The sequence below is a fragment of the Ictalurus furcatus genome, chromosome 15 (genome assembly GCF_023375685.1).
Source record: "Ictalurus furcatus strain D&B chromosome 15, Billie_1.0, whole genome shotgun sequence".
NCBI classification, from domain to species: domain Eukaryota; kingdom Metazoa; phylum Chordata; class Actinopteri; order Siluriformes; family Ictaluridae; genus Ictalurus; species Ictalurus furcatus.
In genome coordinates, this window is record NC_071269.1 from 19855564 (window position 1) to 19874043 (window position 18480).

General features: G+C 42.0%; 1 protein-coding gene across 2 annotated transcripts in view; it reads left to right on the top strand.

Moving 5' to 3' along the window:
* The window catches only part of casz1 (castor zinc finger 1), an 81633-nt gene extending 65073 nt beyond the window's left edge, over positions 1 to 16560 (top strand). For both annotated transcript variants that reach the window (XM_053643414.1, XM_053643415.1), the window contains 11 exons: positions 3527 to 3659; positions 4207 to 4270; positions 5133 to 5293; positions 5764 to 5886; positions 6087 to 6404; positions 6510 to 6708; positions 8400 to 8571; positions 10357 to 10505; positions 11174 to 11408; positions 12253 to 12603; positions 14944 to 16560. In XM_053643414.1, coding sequence (XP_053499389.1) covers positions 3527 to 3659; positions 4207 to 4270; positions 5133 to 5293; positions 5764 to 5886; positions 6087 to 6404; positions 6510 to 6708; positions 8400 to 8571; positions 10357 to 10505; positions 11174 to 11408; positions 12253 to 12603; positions 14944 to 16205 — 3167 coding nt within the window. In that variant the 3' untranslated portion in view covers positions 16206 to 16560. The remainder of the gene's footprint in view (positions 1 to 3526; positions 3660 to 4206; positions 4271 to 5132; positions 5294 to 5763; positions 5887 to 6086; positions 6405 to 6509; positions 6709 to 8399; positions 8572 to 10356; positions 10506 to 11173; positions 11409 to 12252; positions 12604 to 14943) is intronic.
* The last annotated feature ends 1920 nt before the right edge of the window (positions 16561 to 18480 follow it).

Below are 18480 nucleotides of genomic sequence, written 5' to 3' on the forward strand. Positions count from 1 at the left end.
GCAAGTAGGTCCTATCTTTCCATTTCACACCATTCTACCACCAGCACTTCCTCTTGTCTCTCTCCTTCTTTCTCTCTCTCTCTCTTTGTTCTGTCTGACAGTAAAAAGGGCACACATGGGCCATCAGCTCATTTGCTCCGCAGACAGTACACAAATCTCTGATTTCAGGATTAGGGAAAATATTGAGGGGCTGCTTTGCTGCCCTAGACCCGTTATTGCAGTGATCATTGCCTTGATACCCACAATCCATTAGCTGATAAGTGCTGGAGTGGTAGCGAGCGGCCCCGGTAAAGCCGCCTCTAATAGCATTCTCAGGAGGTTTCCAGACTCTGTGTTCTACATGCTTCCTCATCATCAGCCTCTTATCTGTGCGTGCACTCGCTCCGACCAAATGGAGCCTGAACAAAATTAAGTTGAGAAATTGAAGGTATAAAGCAGTTTTTTTAAAAAAATAATAATAATAATAAATGTAGACTGATATAAAGAGGAGGGTAAAATAACAGGAATTGTCGAGGCAGAAATGAGTCAGTGCGAAGTGAGGTGTGTGTTCGAATATATTCAATTTGACATTACATCCGTATTTCCCATATGAGGATTGAGGATTTTTACACACGAATACAGTAGTGCATGAATATGAATGATTTCCTCAGTCAGATCCTGTGAAAAATCTCTTTCCAGCACATTTAGCAGCAGATAGATCCTGTGAAAATCTCTTCTCGACTCGTTTAGCGGTGTCTCTTTTGAACAGCTCTAGATTATCTAGTGTTTGGGTTGGAGTGTAGGTGTGGAGCAGGCGGGCTGTGGGTAAAGACAGCATCATATGATCACGTCACCCCAGTTTTAGCATCGCTCCATTGGCTCCCGGTCCATTTTAGGATCCAGTTGAAGATTCTGTTGTTTGTCTTTAAAACGCTTAATGATCGAGCTCCATCTTATCTCAAACATGTTCTTACACCTCATTCATCTAGCAGATTTTTAAGATCTTCTGATAGGTTTCTTTTGCATGTCCCTCGATCCCGGTTACAAACTAAGGAGGATAGAGCTTTTTCAGTCGCCGCCCCTCGTTTATGTAATCAATTGCCATTGGACATCCGGCTCGTACCTTCTATTATCACTTTTACAAAGAATCTGAAAGCGTATCTCTTCTCCCAGGCGGCTGTTGTCTGTCTTTATTTGGTTTTATTCTGTTTTCTATTGAACTTGTTCTTACTCTGTTCAGCTTTGCTGTGTTTAAATGTGCTATATATATAAAATGTACTTACTTACTTTACTTACATCGACGTGGAGGTTGTGTGTAAAGGGAATGGGGACCGAAGAGAGCAGGCCCAGCTGCTGTAGGGGTGTGTATCCTGTCATACACTCCACCTCTGAGATCTGTGCAGATACTGAGAGATGAGCACCAGGAAAGGAAAGAGGGAGCACACAACCTCTGACAACCTCTGAGGGGTGGGATGGGGTCCATGTGTTAGAGGGGGCACAGATGGTGTGACTCCATTCTCAATTCTGGAGAGAGAGAGAGAGAGCATATGTATGTGTGTGTGTGTGTGACTGTATGTGTGTGTCGTAACTTCACACTTCAGCACTGAGCTTGTGAGAATGTCTTGTGTTTAATTTAGATAACTATGAGAAAAGAAAAAAAATGTCGAGAGCGAGAGAGAGAGAGAGAGAGAGAGAGAGAGAAAAAAAAGCCCCACACTAGGCAAGAGAGCAGATCACAAAGTGTCATTGCTAAATTTATGTGTTTGCTCAGAAATGGCGTGTGAACAGGACATTTGTGTAAAATATGAAGAGGATGTGGTCAGGGCCCAGCGTTTAGAAAGGAGTGAACGATGTTTACTGCGGCTATTTTTTCGCAGTTTCTTCTTCTCTCTCTTTTTTTTTTTTTTGATGCACAAGAAACGCACACATTTCAGTGTCATCTGCTGCACTGACACCAGTGCATTACTAATGCATTCAGGTAGCACTGTCCTTACTGAATGTTCAGGGGTTTTTAAAAAAATTTTTATTTTTTTAAACACCAGCCTACTCTGGATTGTTACTCCAGATCCTGGAATCTAAAGGGCTCACTAATTAGACATACAGTACAAATGATCTTTCACAAGCGCGGTAACTTAGCAGGAGTAATTACACGCTAGAACATTATTCTTGGATAATTTCCAGAAAAAAAAAAATCCCTCTTTGAGATCAGGCGCCTTTCTTTTTTTTTTTTCCCTCTCCCGCCTTTCTCTCGCTAAGATTATCAGCGAGTTTGTCATGGAGACTGTGAGGCTGATAAAGAATTTAATGACTTCCCTTTCATGTGGTCATTATTTAACTGTCTTTTTTTCAACTTCAGGCAATTCATTCCCACAGGCAGCCTAAAGCAGAGCAAGTGTGCAGGCTGTGGTTTGATGTGTGTGTGTGTGTGTGTGTGTGTGTGTGAGTGTGATCAGAGAGGAGACAGAGGTTAACCTGGCGATGATTAGTTGTGCATTAGTTGTGTGCTAGTTTAACAGATAACTAGAGAGGGTTTTTTTTTTTTGGAGAAACAGGTGCTGTTAGTGAAATGGGGATTTCACAGTAGTAGTTGTGGAAGTTCCTCCGAATGAGTCATAATTTACCTGTTCACTTTTACTAACTAGTGTAAACAGCTGTAAATGACAATGATGATTTGCAGTCACTAAGTGTGTGTGTTATAGGGGTTTATATTCACTCACACACGGCAATGAGGGCCAAGGGCATACAGTAATGCCGTGTCCTTGCCTGTCACTATTCCTCAACAGGCCTGACTTCCTGAAAAGCAAGTTCTCCACAAAACCATTCACAGCTGATGTACTCAGCACTTCTATATTCCTCTCCTTTTTTTTTTCTTCCAAAATAAAATACCACTTAGAGGCCACCAAAGCCCGGCTTTCACTGTATAGCCTAAGGACATATGAATATTTCAGTCACTTGGGGATTGGGGAAGAGCCAGGTTGCTTATTTGTCAGCATTTTTACACCATTCTATATCTTTTTGTGCAAAAAAAAAAAAAAAAAAAAAAAACCTCAACCAAGAGGTTCACTGTCTGAATTATCTGACTGATTTGATTGGCTGTCACCGATTGACTGTCACCTCCAATCTGACTGACGGAGGAGATGTTTCTGTTGGGCATGCTCAGTGACTGACCACCGTCCGTCGTCAGGCCAACAAGGACAAGTGGCGATGAGAGGAAGGGGGTGGAGGAGGTGGGGGGAGGGGTGATTCGCTCCATCTGAAGCTGCCACTTTCCCTCAGCATTAGCGTGCACTGTAATGACCGGTTAAGAGGCAGGCACGCAAATGGGTTGTGACAAGTGCTGCTGAAAAAAGAGTCTTTTTCCCTCATTCCTCCCGCCTCTCAATCACCATTTAAATGCCTTGACGGCTTGACATAATTCTGCAATAATTATCACTGCCAGCCCTCTCCTCGGCCTAGACACAAGTCAGATCGGATCTCATCACAGGGTAATAATGCTGACCAACAATAACTTCTCTCTCTCTCTCTCTGTGTCTTTCTGTCTCCTCAGGAAACGGACAGCAGGCTCAGACAAGCCGGTTTAATCCGGTTCAAGTGAAGCAGGAGCCAATGGACAGCACCTCTGGGCCTTCCCAGGAGTCCATGCAAGAACACAGCCTTGACCTGAGCAAGAAAGACCACGGGTATGACCGATCCCCGTTCCCACACACCCCACACCGCACTCATCATGCAGAGTCTCGTGATTTATCCCCTGAATAATAGTGTATTGTGTTAATTAGTTTGAGTGCTCTTGTTAAAACAATCTCACAAGGTGGGTCTGCAAAGTGGTCAAGGAGGAGATTTACACACCGTCCCCTTTCTCAGACTCAAGTGCCCCCTGTGTGGAAATCTATCACACAAATGTAAAGATTTCCCCATAATGTTTTTTTTTTTTTCTTCTTCTTCTTCTACCTTTTATAATGCACATGTCAAGTTCGAAACATGACATGTTCATTTAAATGAAAGGGCATTTGTGTAAACCCCCCCCCCCCCCCCCCCCCCCCACACACACACACACACACACACACACACTTCACCCACCAACACCCCACTCAGCTTTATACATTAAGTTACATCTTATTTATGTGTCTATTTCCTTCATTGCATATTCACACAGTCAGAAATAAAGAATAATATTTACCGTTCCCATGCAAATCTTTGCCTAAACATTGCCCATTTTGCTCTTTCCAGTAATGAATCAAACGGACACCCTGTGCCGGGGAATCAATCTCTTTTATCCTCACTTATGAATAAGGTAAGATCCATCCATCATGCACTTTCCAGCCCAAGACGAATTAGCAACACGCAGAGCGGGCTGTTTGTTTTTTAATGTTTCGCCCGCTAATAAGATGAGTTTGTATCATTTAAATTTTCCAGCCATTTTTCATACAGTGTAATTTCAGCCCTCCGCTCACAAATTAATATAATGAAGCAAGAGCTGGATGCCATGCCAGATATATAGAGATGTTTGTTTTTTGATGAGCTGTTTTGAACTTGGGGCACATTTTTTCCCCCTCCTCCTCCCTCTCTCTGTCTCTCTCTCTTTTCTATTCCAGCCGCTCTGTCTTTATTTATGGAGTTTGTAAATTATTTGATTAAAAAGTCAGCAGTGAGGGGGAAAAAAAGAGCAAGCGTCACCCTCATTTATTAAAAAGACTAAGTGTTACTGGGTGAATATTTAAATGTTGTGTGTTTTTGTGGAGATTAAAATGGACATTGTTTTAATCATACATCTTTTCTGACTAATATAAATGCTATGGAGTGTAAGTTCCATTACCTTGATGATTTAAGGAGGTATCGGACCCTCCAGTCCCCCCCCCCCGCCTCGCCTCGCCTCGTTCTGGGCTTCTGGCACAGAGCACCTCGTGGATGTCTTTAGGACTCCCTTTCGGACTCGGCACACCGCATAAAGCTCGCCCAGACCGACACACACACACGAACGCACACAAACACACACACACACACACACACACACAGACAAAGAACACTTGGCATGTGTGTTGGCCTACGCTCAAGTAGGAGGCTGATTGTGTTTGTAAACCGAGCATAATAGCACTTGTCTGAGCATGCTTGCTCACGTGTACCAGTGTGTGAAGGTGTGTTCACTGTGTGCGCAGATGTCGCAGGTGAATCCGGGTTTCTTCAGCGCTCTGAACTTGAAGTCGGAGCTGGAGAGCGGCCAGGCAGCTGATAGCTCTGACGCGGCTCAGTACCTCAGCAGGCTGGTCAAAAGACCTGTTCTGGAGAAACCAGCCGAGTGGAAGACCTACCTGCACAGGTGCGGTGCACATGCATTACATTGTCTATAATCTTGTCCACTTTTCCTGATACAGTCGTTCTCCTGATTCTTGGCTCACAATATCCTGCTGTGTTATAGTCCATTATTCTTCCCTACCTTTGTGATTCCTGTTTTTACTTAACCCTGACCCTGTGCTTTGTCATTCTCGCTCTTTGTCCGCTTTTATCCCGTCACTGCCATGTGTGGTGTTTGTCCCTGGTTAGCGGTGTAGAAATAAAACACTTGGCCAGGACAAATGATATTATGTGTATAGTCCCAAAGCCAAGACAATATGTCACAGCTGTTTCTGTGCAAAGCATTATGTTTTTCAAGCCGTACGTACAAAAGCAGGTCCCGGTGAAAGGAGAATTCGTCTTGATAATGGTTTTTCTTGTGTTATGTTATGTTATGTTATGTTGTCTTTTTTTTTTTTTTTTTTTTTTACACCTCATGTTTTCTTTCCTATGTAGATATGATATTGATGAAATCTGTGATGCCCAGTGTGACTTCCTGCACAAAGTCCACTTTCATTGTCTTGTGGAGGACTGCGGCGCGCTCTTCAGTACAGTGGATGGAGCCATCAAACACGCAAAGTAAGCCTGCTTTTCATTCTCATCCACACTCTTAATGAGCAATACATTGAGATTCGAGCTCTTCTGAATGCGCTCTCTCTCTCCCCTATTTACGTCATTATTTGGAGGTGATGTTAATGATGTGCTATGTTTAGCAGCTATATCACGGCCTCGCCGGTGGATCTAATTGGATGTAATGATGTCTCTCTGTCTCCCATTAGCTTCCACTTCAGAGCCAACCTAAAGGTTAAACCAGAGACCGCTTTCAACGAGGCCAAGGAGTCCAGCGAGGGCGTCCCCAATCAGCTCGCTGTGCCCGTCTCTGTGCCCAACACTCCGCCCATGGACGTGCCCAGTGCAGCAGTGTCAGGGGCCTATGCTTCTTCACCCTCCCTGTTGGCATGGAAGCAGATGACGGGCTCCATCCCCCCACTTCCTGCCTCTGTGCCCAACATGGCCGCCTCCTCGCCGCTTGCTACCACTTCACTGGAGAACGCTAAGCCTCAGGTCAAACCGGGCTTCCTGCAGTTTCAAGACAAGTGAGTGCTTTAAAGTGTGAACGATAGAACTGTTACATGTATAGGAGAATATAATGAGCAAGTTATTAACTCTCTTTGGTTTTTGCCTTGTGTCCTCTCCCCCAGTGACCCCTGTCTGGCAACTGACTGCAAATACTCCAACAAATTCCACTTCCACTGTCTGTTTGGCAACTGCAAGTACGTGTGTAAGACGTCTGGAAAGGCCGAGTCACATTGCCTGGACCACATCAACCCCAACAACAGCTTGGTCAACGTGCGAGATCAGTTCTCTTACTACTCGCTACAGTGTCTCTGTCCCAACCAGGTCAGCTGAGAACTCTTGCTTCATACGGCTACAACAGAAATCAAAGTTAATGCATGCAAGACGACCGAAAAAAACAAAAAAAAAACAAACAGATGTTTACTTATAATTAAAACAGGATTTTATTCAATCTCATTACCACATGGTAAAAGAATTAAGATGGAAAAAAAAAAAACGTAAATACCCCCAAAGTGGGAAGTGGGAAAGAGAAGTGTAGGCTTTTCATCAAAAATGTCATTATTAATAGAACAAAGCAGACATTGTGCTTCCTGTGCCCTTATTTGGAGCTAAACCTGTTCTAAATTAATTCATTTATGCACCAAGTCCCCACTCTCCTAAACCCCCACCCCCCTCTCCTGAGCAGAGGAGATCCTGTTTGTCGTCTCCTGAGGGAGATGCCTCTCAGTAAACAGATGGTGGTTTGGAAACAGGTTACAACACAGGAGGGAAATGCTCTTACCTCAGTGAGCCAGTCGTATAAAACATAGGCTTCGATTTGCTCCAGTGATCTTTAGTGGGCTCAGTGCTTAACATTCCGACAGAGCTGGTCAGTTAAACGTCTGCTGTAGTGCACCCTGAAACTGAGAAACGGGAAGGAGCTAATTAACGGAATAATTAAGGGAATAAAACTAAATCGGGTGGCCCAACAAAACATCAGGAACAGCAGTGGTAGCTCAGTGGTTGGGGCATCGGGCTGCTGCTCTGAAGGACATGAGTTCAAATCCTACCACCACAAAGCTCACATTCAGCCCTTGAGTAATAACCTTAACCTTCAGCTGCTTAGTTAATATCCTAATGAAATGTAAACAACTGTTACAACCCCAAAGTTGATTATTTTCCTAAAACAGCATGTCCAGAAGTGTTCTATTCCTTTTATACTTCAAACAATTTGCCAACAATTACAATGAATATTTTTTATTAAAGAATGGTCACCTTTTTTTTTTTTTTAATCAGTTATAGTGACATTTAATGTTCTAGAACTTCTATGAAACAAATTCCTTTTATCACATACATTATAAAAACTATAAACAGTTTTTCCTTCACCAGCGCTGACACCGGAGACTCCTTCCATAAATGTTAAATAAACGTCTCCTTACAGTAAACTTCACAAAATCAATGGTGTGTTGTTCTTTGGTAAATAACAACACGTAAAAAACAAACAAACAAACAAAAAAAAACATTTAAGATGGTTTATGATTAGTCTTTGTAGGGCTGGGCGATACATCAATATAATATCGATATTGTGATAAATTATATACAGTTTTCTGAAATATCATTAGTATGGTGATGTCATTTTGATGTTTTTAATAATAACAAATGAAACGGTACTGAATGAGTGCCGTTGATTTGACGTAATTTAAAAAACTAAAAAAAAACTCATTTAGCTAACGGCTTGTTAGCTAAATTATATATCGTGATACGCATTGTGTAGCATAGAAATGTCCTCAAGTATCGTGATATGATATTTTTGTCATATCGCCCAGCTCTAAGTTTTGGATAAATGGGTTGTGTCCGCCATACAAGTCCCTGTAATTTGCCTTGCAGCTGGAACTACTGTCAGAGCTGCTGTTATAGAAGATTAATCAACACCTACTGACCAATTTGACTGGTGAAAGAAAGAGCTTTAACAGGTTTAACAAATGATTGGTTGTTAAAACTCTGCTCATTGGTGATATGTCTGTCTTGTCTCCCAGCACTGTGAGTTCAGGATGAGAGGACACTATCATTGTCTGAGACCAGGCTGCTTCTTTGTCACCAACATCACCACCAAGCTGCCGTGGCACGTCAAGAAGCACGAAAAAGCCGAGCGACGTGCAGCCAACGGCTTTAAATACTTTACCAAGAGAGAGGAGTGCGGCCGCCTCGGTAAGGCTCTCGGCTCCAACGCAGCAGATCATACATATTGTAATTCGCCGTGTTTAGTATTGATCAGTTGTGTATCTTCCATTGTGGTGTACAGACTTCCTACACACCTCATTATTTCAGACATGCTATTATTAAGATTCAAAGCCAGTGTTTCTTGTCGGTGTTATTTAGTCGAAGCCCTGCTTTCTACACGGACAGATCAGAGCAGAGGAGAAAAGGTGTGAAATCACATCAGCGATCAATACACTCCTCCGCTCTGAACGCACACTTTTGAAAGCACAAAAGCAGCAAGCAGGATTCTGTAAAAGGTTTCCTGGTAGTACCCGTGTCTCATCACATTAGTATTAGCGTGCTGATGCTGGACATTTTGTACTAAATATTTAATAAAGTCGAAGTTCCATCAAATTCCTGGCTATGTCAAATATATATATATATACACGTTTCATAACAAATAGTTTGAGCTATGTATACAAAAAATAATAATAAAAAAAAAAACGTCTGCGGCACATTCTAAAGCTGGGGGACGGTTGATTTAGATTAAAATCAGCCCAAGAAAAATGGTGTCTGCCTTTTTTGTCATACATTAATACTTCAGTATTTATAGTAAGCAATCAAACAGAGGCTGTTTTCTTGGGTATATTTAACCTGTCAGGAATGAGCAATTACACATGTTTGTTAATTACTGTGCCTGTCTAGCTCGGTCTGTTTGTGTTGCTCTTTTTCAAACCTCGATCATCATCACACGGGCAAATTGAAAGCTTTTTTTTTCCTCCCATTCTCTCTCCTCCCCTTCTGTGCAGAAGAGAAAAAGAAAAACTTTATGACAGGGTGGAAACAAAGTGTCAAAAAGCACAACTCTGTAGATTTGTAGCACCTCAGTTGTTTAAAAAAAAAACACACACACACACACACAAAAAACTCATGTTACCAAAGCAAGCAGCAGGATGATGAGGAATTGATGGTTCAGCTGGACTGGGAGCAGGGTATCCATGGCAGCAACATTAAACACACCACTGAGGATGAGGTTACCAGGAAGCGCAGGCACAAAGATCTGCAACATTTCGGCTTGTCATTCTTATTTGCTCAGCTCGCTCTGTTTAAAGTGTCTTGCCCGTGCGTGCGTACAAAAGCGATCTGACGACAAGCAGCTTGTTGCACCCTGCCGTGCCAAGGATGCCATGGTAACAGACCAGCCGGCACCTGCCCTGAACGCTCCGCTTTTGATTATTTTTTCTGTGCATTATTTGCAATAAAATTATCACAAGCGTCCATTTGATTAGCCCATAAAAAAGCAGTCATTTAATTAAAAAAAGAAGAAAAAAAAAAGAAGAAGAAGCATATAGCAATTAAAAATCTGCAGGGCTACCGTATGAAGGGAGGAGTGTGTAGAAAAGAGGAAAAGAGCGATGGACTGAACAAATACAATAACAGAAGATAGGTTGTGAAAAATGAATTTAATATGGAAATAATTGTGTGTTTACTTTGGTTTGCAGGGTTGTGCATTATTGCCTCTCCAAATGCAGAATGTATTTATGTAAATTCCAAATTGAATAAAAGATGTCATTGTAATAAAGAGCACCACAGGTCTAATCTCCGAAAGCTTCACTTTCTCAGTGTGACACTTTGGAGAAAGTAATAAGAGCCGGACTCATCTGCTCAGGCTTTTCCTCATCACCACCTCATCTTATTGAGAATCCAGTGCTGGGATGCTCGGCGTCGAGGAGGTCGGCCCTTTGTTGCGTTTTCAGTATTAATCAGAAACGCCTTCTGTTTTTATCTTCTTAGGCTGCAAGTACAACCAGGTGAACAGCCACTTCCACTGCATCCGTGAAGGCTGCATGTTCTCCTTCCTGCTCAAGCACCAGATGACGTCTCACGCCCGCAAGCACATGAGGAGGATGCTGGGAAAGAACTTCGACCGAGTCCCGTCCCAGGTAGGTTATGTATACCAGGGTATGGATGCGATGACTGTCCACCTGAACAAAGTAACCAGGGACGACATCAAAACATCAGTATCATTTCTGCAGCATTTTTGCCCATCCCTCCCCTACACTTTATATATATATATATATATATATATATATATATATATATATATATATATATATATATATATATATACACACATACACACACATATATAAGTGTAAATATTTCACAACCCCTGTACCCAAATTATAGTTTGAAAGTAAATCATAAATTTGAAAAATTATTTTAAGTAAATCATTAGAATTTCCTTTATGTCCTCATGCCATTAGTGTTTTTTCTAATTCTATGCTAAAAAAAAAAAAAAACCCTCAACCCTGCTACTCATTTTTAGCTTTTTTAGTTTTTGCAGAAACGTAGATATTGTTGCACGTTTTTAACATGGTTAAACGTGTTTTCATAGATTCAATGTTGAAAAAGTTTTAAAGTTTCATTTTTAAGTGCTAAATCGCAGCTCAATTTTGGAACCACCCAGTTAGCAAGCGACGCTGTTGTTTTGCATATGCACAAATAAGGAGCACAAATAAGTTGACTGTGATGCAAATCGTTGCTAATCGTATTATAGGAATTGTTTAGCCTTTGGTTTGTGGACTGATTTGTGTTTCCTGTGTGCTAGGTGATGCCTCCTGGTCACCAAGCAGATGAGATGCAGCACATGGCTAACATGGCCTCTTCCGGCACCATGGGCACGCACTCGGGCCTGTCTCAAAGCTTCTCCAACATGGCGGATGACAACGATGACTACATGGACTACATGGGTGGAGGAAGTCCACTGGGCCTCTCGTCTGAGTCGTCCAACCAAGACCGCAGCTGCACCAGCACTCCTGTGGGCAATGACAGCTCCCCTGCAGGTGAGGACTTTTCTCCATCATCATCAATCATCATCACTTTCATTTACCATCACGAATATTTCATCTTAGGTTCCATTAAAGAGAAAGTTTGATTCAAGTGAATTGAAATCAATAGAAGGCTCAAGATGGCAGTCATTAGCTAGTGGAATAAAATGTTCAAATGTATGAATGTTGGTTAATCAGCTGTACCGTACAGGCGTCACAGGATCACTGTGTGTTCAGATCCTCTGGGGTTTATGCCCCTAACAAGAGGCATCAATTAAAAATAGCTGCCTCTGCTGTACTTTTCCATTGCCAATTATAAACGTAACAACTTGTTCATGAAGCATCTGAGGCAGCCGGTGTTTACCAGCAGTAATGACACTTATCAAATTATGGAGCAGTAAATTCATCATATAGTCGTCCACACACAAACACACTCCTCCTCACATTAATGCCATGCCTGTGGCAACTTAACTGAGGCATCACAGACTCATAATATCCACCTACACTATGTCAACCTGAGAGAGTACACATCTCTGGGCTTAAATCTGGGCTTTCGCTATTCGATTCTAGCCTTTCCTGCATCGGAATGATTTACATGTTTTCACCGTTTGGTTCGAAAAATATTTATCTTTCATTCTCATCACTGTTGCTTTTGGCTGTTTGATTTTTTTCTGTCACCATTTGGCTTTTGGTATTTCATTATTTGATCTCTTCCTTTTCTACCTCCCATCCCTGTGTGTGTGTGTGTGTGTGTGTGTGTGTGTGTGTGTATATGTATGCACCTGTCTGAATCTCTCGACCACACCCTTCCTTTCCTCTTCTCCACCATTCTCCTCCACTTTCCTTGGCATCTCTGTAGGACCAGGTTCTCAGATCCCTGCTCCTACTCCCATTACCTCTGCTGACACTCCCCCCACCTCTCAATCTGCACCACCACCACCTCCTCCTCCTCCTCCACTTCCTCCTCCACCTTTACCTCAGGCTCCGCTCCAGTCCCAGCCTCCTTCTTTCCCCCCAACCCTCCTGCGTCCTCCTCTTCCCTCACTCCCATACCTCCTCTCTCCAACCTGTGTCTCATACTCTCTGCTCAGCGCCTCTCTTGGAGCCACTCGGAGTGTTGTCATGCCAACCAACACACCAGCTTTCAGCCCCATCATTGCCACTCCGTCTCCGGTTAAAAATGACGTGCCTATAGTGCAGGACGCTGCAGGTACCTCTCTCCTGCCTCTGTTAGACTTCTGCAGCTCTAGAGTAGAGTGACTCAGGCCTCACTTGTCTGTTTGTGTTTGTCTTTGAACCAATGAAGCAGTAAATCAATAGCTTTAGTTCAAACAAGGCATTACGGGGTGGACAAATCCAGGAAAGTGAATCCTTCAATGTCTTGGTGGACCAGAAACTTTACAGTTAATAACACATGAAAAAGTTAAACATATGACAGTTAATTTACCCCATTTATCACAGGATAAACACTTACCTAGTTAATCAGCTTGGTAAGTGTGTTAATACACATCACTGTAAATATTTCATATGGCTAACTGGACCAACTGGAGGGTTTGTTTTATGTTTGAAAAATACATATTTTTAAGTTACATCATTTTGTTTAAGTTAACTAATGACAAAGGTTTATCCATATTGCTGCCTTTTTACTTCCTGTACTATAAAAAAAAAAAAGTTATTCTCTAACAATATCTGAAGAGCAAGGATACCGTTCTGGCTAGCAAGGAAAAAAGTTAATGTTATATTATTTAGCTAGCTACTATAAATTATCATAATATCTAGCCAAAGTATAACTTGGGGGGAAAAAATCCAGGTTTGTTAAAGAACATCTGGCAAGCTAGTAATGAAGTTATGTTAGCTAGCTAGCTAGGAAAATTAACTAGGCTAGAAAATGTAAATGAATCCACATGAAAGTACAAGGAGTAAGTCAGCTAGCTAGATGGACCAACTGTAGGGACTGTGTTATGGTTGAAAATACATAAACTGTAAGCTGAAACATTTTGTTCAGTAGTTTGTTTGTTTTTTAAGTTAACACCTGAGGTAAAAATGAGCTATATTGCAAGAGAAAGCCATATTGCTGCCTTTTTAGTTTCTGTACTAACAACGGAGTGATTCTGTAACAATATATGAAGCGCAAAGGGCATCTTTCAGGCTAGCTAGGAAATTAGCTTGTTGTATTACCTAACTAGCTATTAAAATGATCATAATACCTAGCCTATGTATCATACAAAAGAATCCATGTTTGTGTCTAAAATATAAGAGAAAGGGCATCTTGCTGCTAGCAAGGAAGTCATGTTTGCTAGCTAGTGAGCAGCATTAACTAGGCTAGAAAATGTAAATCTAATGTAAATGAACCCACATAAAAGTATGACGAGATAGTCAGCTGGTTATGTGGAAAAGTCAGACTGGGGTTGACATTGTTTATCCTTGCAATTAGACCAATTGGAGGGTGTTCCACGCAAAACAATACATGCTAGTATTGTTAGGTAATGCTAGTAATGCTATGTCAGCGGCCTGCTAAGTTAACTACTGAATTAAGTAAACATTGTGTTCGCTAGCTTGCTAGCAAGATGTCCTTGAGAACTTGACAGCAATATACACTTGACAGTGATATTTATTCTACCTTTCATGAACATAAATCTGTCTGTGCCGTTTTATTCCTAAGATACTAACATACTAAGAAAATAGTCAAATATGATTACGCAAGCTAGTAAGAATATGTATGATGAGTTAGATACATTTATACTGCCTGGTGCTAATAAAACAAATAAGATGAAAATAAGGAGCAGGCTTTGTTTTTGTGTGGTTAATGGGCAGGAGAAAAATGCTAGTAATCACTATTTGAGCAGTTGACTGAGTCACTTGTCTGCCAGGCAATGACTAATAAAACATTGATAGCCTGGACACACAATCTGCTTGTCCTGGGCACCTAGCCTAATAATTTGTCCACCTGTGTATTTGCTACAAAAACAATTTTTAACTATAACTTATTAGTAATCGTAAATCATCTACTCATGATGACTTTCATTGACTACATTATGTAGCATTCAGTACCTGTCTTAAAGGATGTTTTTTTCCCTACTGGGTAATATCTATTAAACAAAATTTATTCCAACCTTTTAGAGTACATGCAGTGTATTACACACTGTCAGTGAACTGTGCTGTGTTGTCTTCCATTAGCTGTCCTAATTGTGCCAGGGTTTTATAGAGGCCGTACTTCTCCAGACAGGGATTAGCATTAGCAGTGACCTAAGGCTGCTCACTAAAGCCCAAAGTTACACACAGAGGAATTTCTAGACCCATTACTTTTACACCTAATATACACCACAGACAAACATGTACTTATTGTAAGAAACGCAATGGGCATCCCTGTGTTCCGTTAGATCATAGTATGGACTCATGTCAGACAGAGGAAGTAGGTTATATATTTGCTCACGGTCATGATTTGTGTAAATCCTTTGTGCTCATTCCAGCTCTAGAGTATTTTTGTTTATAGACTCACTGCTTCATTTCATCGGCCCTGACTTGACACTTTTCTCTCTGGCATCCATAGGGAATACCATCTCCATTCCAGCAGCAAGTGGTGCCAAGAAGCGCTTCTGGATCATCGAGGACATGTCACCATACGGCAAGCGGCGCAAGACAGCATCCTCGCGCAAGATGCTGGACGAGGGCATGATGCTGGACGGCTTCCGCCGCTACGACCTGTACGAGGACTGCAGGGACACAGCGTGCCAGTTCTCGCTCAAGGTGACTCACTACCACTGCACCCGTGAGAACTGTGGCTACCGGTTCTGTGGCCGCACTCACATGTACAAGCATGCGCAACACCATGACCGCGTCGACAACCTCGTCCTTGATGACTTCAAGCGCTTCAAGGCGTCATTGAGCTGCGACGTGGCCGACTGTCAGTTCTCAGGCAACTCGACACACTTCCACTGCCTGCGCTGCTCCTTCCGCTGCACGGACAGCACCAAGGTGACGGCCCACCGCAAGCACCACGGAAAGCAGGACGTAATCAGCGCTGCCGGCTTCTGCCAGTTCAGCTCCAGCACCGACTGTACCGTGCCCGATTGCAAGTACAAGCTCAAGTGCTCGCACTTCCACTGCACATACCCTGAGTGCAAGCATACAGTGGTAGGCATGTCGCAGATGGACTCGCACAAGCGCAAGCATGAGAAGCAAGAGCGTGGCGACGTGCCCTCGTCCGTCTCTCCTAACCGGGAGGCTGGGCAACACCAGACAGGGCTGGTGGCACCACCAACTTCCATTAGTCTACCCCCTACATCACCTGGTGCTCAAGGGCTGCCCCACAATAATGCAGCCATGTACCTCGCTTCAGCAATGGGCACCGAGTACCCCAATCACACACGTTCAACCCTCAGCCTGGATGGCTCTCTGAATCTCGGCACCGATGTCAGCAGCTCACTGTTCTTCCTGAAGAATGCCAGCGGCCTGGGCCTCAGCGACTCCCTGGACCTGAGCAAGAAGCTACAACAGCGCGAGGCACTGTTTTCTATGGGGCCTGGAGCTTCCATGCCTGCTTCCATGAGCCTGAGCAATCCACAGGATGACACCACGGGCACGTCAGGCGAGCCCGAGGACGAGCTGTCACCCGACGAAGAGCCCACGCACGAGGACGAGGACGACGAGGACGATGAGGACGACCCTGAGGAAGACATGAACACGGACTCGTACGACGACTCCCTGCCCGAGCACGATGGAGAGAAAGACAACGAAGACTGTTTCGATGCTTCCATGAACCATGCCGAGGCTTCCCACCTGGAAAAAGACAAGTCCGAGGCCGACCTGTGAACCACGCTGTACGCACTCGAAGAAACAATCCCTGCGTGCAATGAACAAACCCCAGTTCGAGTGGCCTCGTTTATCACGTCTAGAGACACCGCACATGACAAGGAAATGACAAATACGCAAGAAAAGTGAAGGCCCAAAATGATTTACGATGTTTACATGATGACCAACATTATTAATTTAATTATGCATTAAAAATGAACAGAGAAACAGACAGACAGACGAGGCCGTCTTTTACACATGGGTGGCAATGTAAACATTTTCCTACGCATCAGTCTTTTTTTGTGTGTGTGCGTGCATGTTTGATTTTAATTTATTCTATTTTGTTACTTTTTGTGTGTGGAGAAAAAAAATATAAGTAAAAAACAGTCTATATATATATATATATATATATATATATATATATATATATATATATATATATATATATATGAATATCTATATACAGTATGTGTGTGGATGTTAAAATACATTTGAAGTGCAGTCACTGAACTGCGGAATCCAAGAAAGTAATGGCACGCTTTTAAAACAAAGAAGTCTTTTTTTCCTTTTTAAATGAATGTGTTGAACAATTGATTTATTAACATCCTGCATTATTATTATTATTATTATTATTATTATTATTATTATTATTATTATTACTGTTAGTGCAGGGGCCCGTCATATTGCTTTGGCATTTTCCATTTCACACTTGATTCACTTTTTTTTTTTAAAGGTTATTTCCAGTCATCACAGTTTTCACATACATGTTCTCAGTTGTGTCATAGGCTCCATTCCATTTGGACAGTGTGTCTCTCGGGGACAAACAGCGTCAGTGACTGCAAGTTTCAGGCCATAAGACATCTATCTCAGTAAACGCACCTCACCAAAAAGCTAGTGTGCACTCCATTTTTATTTCCTCCTCTCTTTGAAACGAGGACTGTTTTTTTTTGTTTGTTTTTTTTTTCCTGGCATTGCATATTGCTAGTGCACTTTTGTATAGACGAGGTTAGATAGTCAAGCCTCTATTTAAGACGTTTCGTTACGGTGTGCATCACTGCATTATTGTTGCTTTTTTTTTTTCCTTTTTTTCTTCGTTTGTTATTGTTGTCACTGTTATCATTGCATTAGTCCTCCACTTGCACAGGCGTGACCAGTCGACACTGGTGTTTGTTGCTGCAGAACGGCCCGTTGGGAAAACGGGACGAGACCGGGGAGGATCATGAATACTTGATGGTGCTGCTGCCCAGGGGGGAAAAAAAAGGGAATCAATGCCAGCTCTTCGGCCCTCTATGGACTCCCACAATGCACTCAAGTATCCATTAGACACAAGGACGGAAGTGTGTTCTCTGAACGTAGGCAAGATCTAGTAGCTTGTAGGTAATTTTGTTCTCTTCTTTCTTTCATTACAATTTGAGTAGCATGGATATTTAAAAAAAAAAAAGAAAAGAAAAGAAAAAGAAAAAAAAAAAAAAAGGTAGTGAGAAAATTCCCAGTTGGAGTCTGTGGTTGAAGATTCTTTAGAAACCTCATATATCTGCTCTTAACAGAGAGACTTTCTTGGCTGTGGATTAAAAATGGAAGAACGTGTCACAGAGTCGCTGTAAGAAATGCTCGAGTGTGTGAATAATACAGACAAAAAGCTACGTTTCAAGCTTCGTTTTCTCTTTCTAAAAGCTGTGGTCTAGCTCCGATTACAACCGTTTATTTAATATTTATGTGACCTTGCAAAGAGAAATGTTTAGGGTGTTTTTTGCACTTTTTAGATTCATTTTTACCAGAAATACAATGGCATATATCTTTTAACAGGGAAATTGCTATACAATGTTTTTTTTTTTGTTTGTTTTGGGGTTTTTTTTTTCCACTTTGCTTTGATGCACAAATAATTGTCGGTGTGACGAAGACCTGTTGTTCTGTGTTTTATTTTAAAAAAAAAAAAAGCAAACAAAAAAAAAAGGGACTGATTTTCTTTGCTTCTGAGATTGGATGATTTCAATATGAAACAGGCATGCCAGAAGCAAGGCTGCCTAACGAGTAACACTAATGACGACTGTAATTTAAATGAATTCTATACAGAGGAAATTACTGCAGTGCTCCGCTCCAAATTACAGAAAAAAAAAAAAAAAAACAAAGCAAAACAATGAATTTTGTTTGCCTGGCTTCAGCAGAAAATGAGTGACTGTGTAGCGGAAAAGAGAAGAAGAAGAAAAAACTGAAGCGAGAAATTAATCATTTCTTAAACACGGCTTTGAAAGAACTATCATAATATTAGGTAATTAAATGTGTAGATGATTATCTT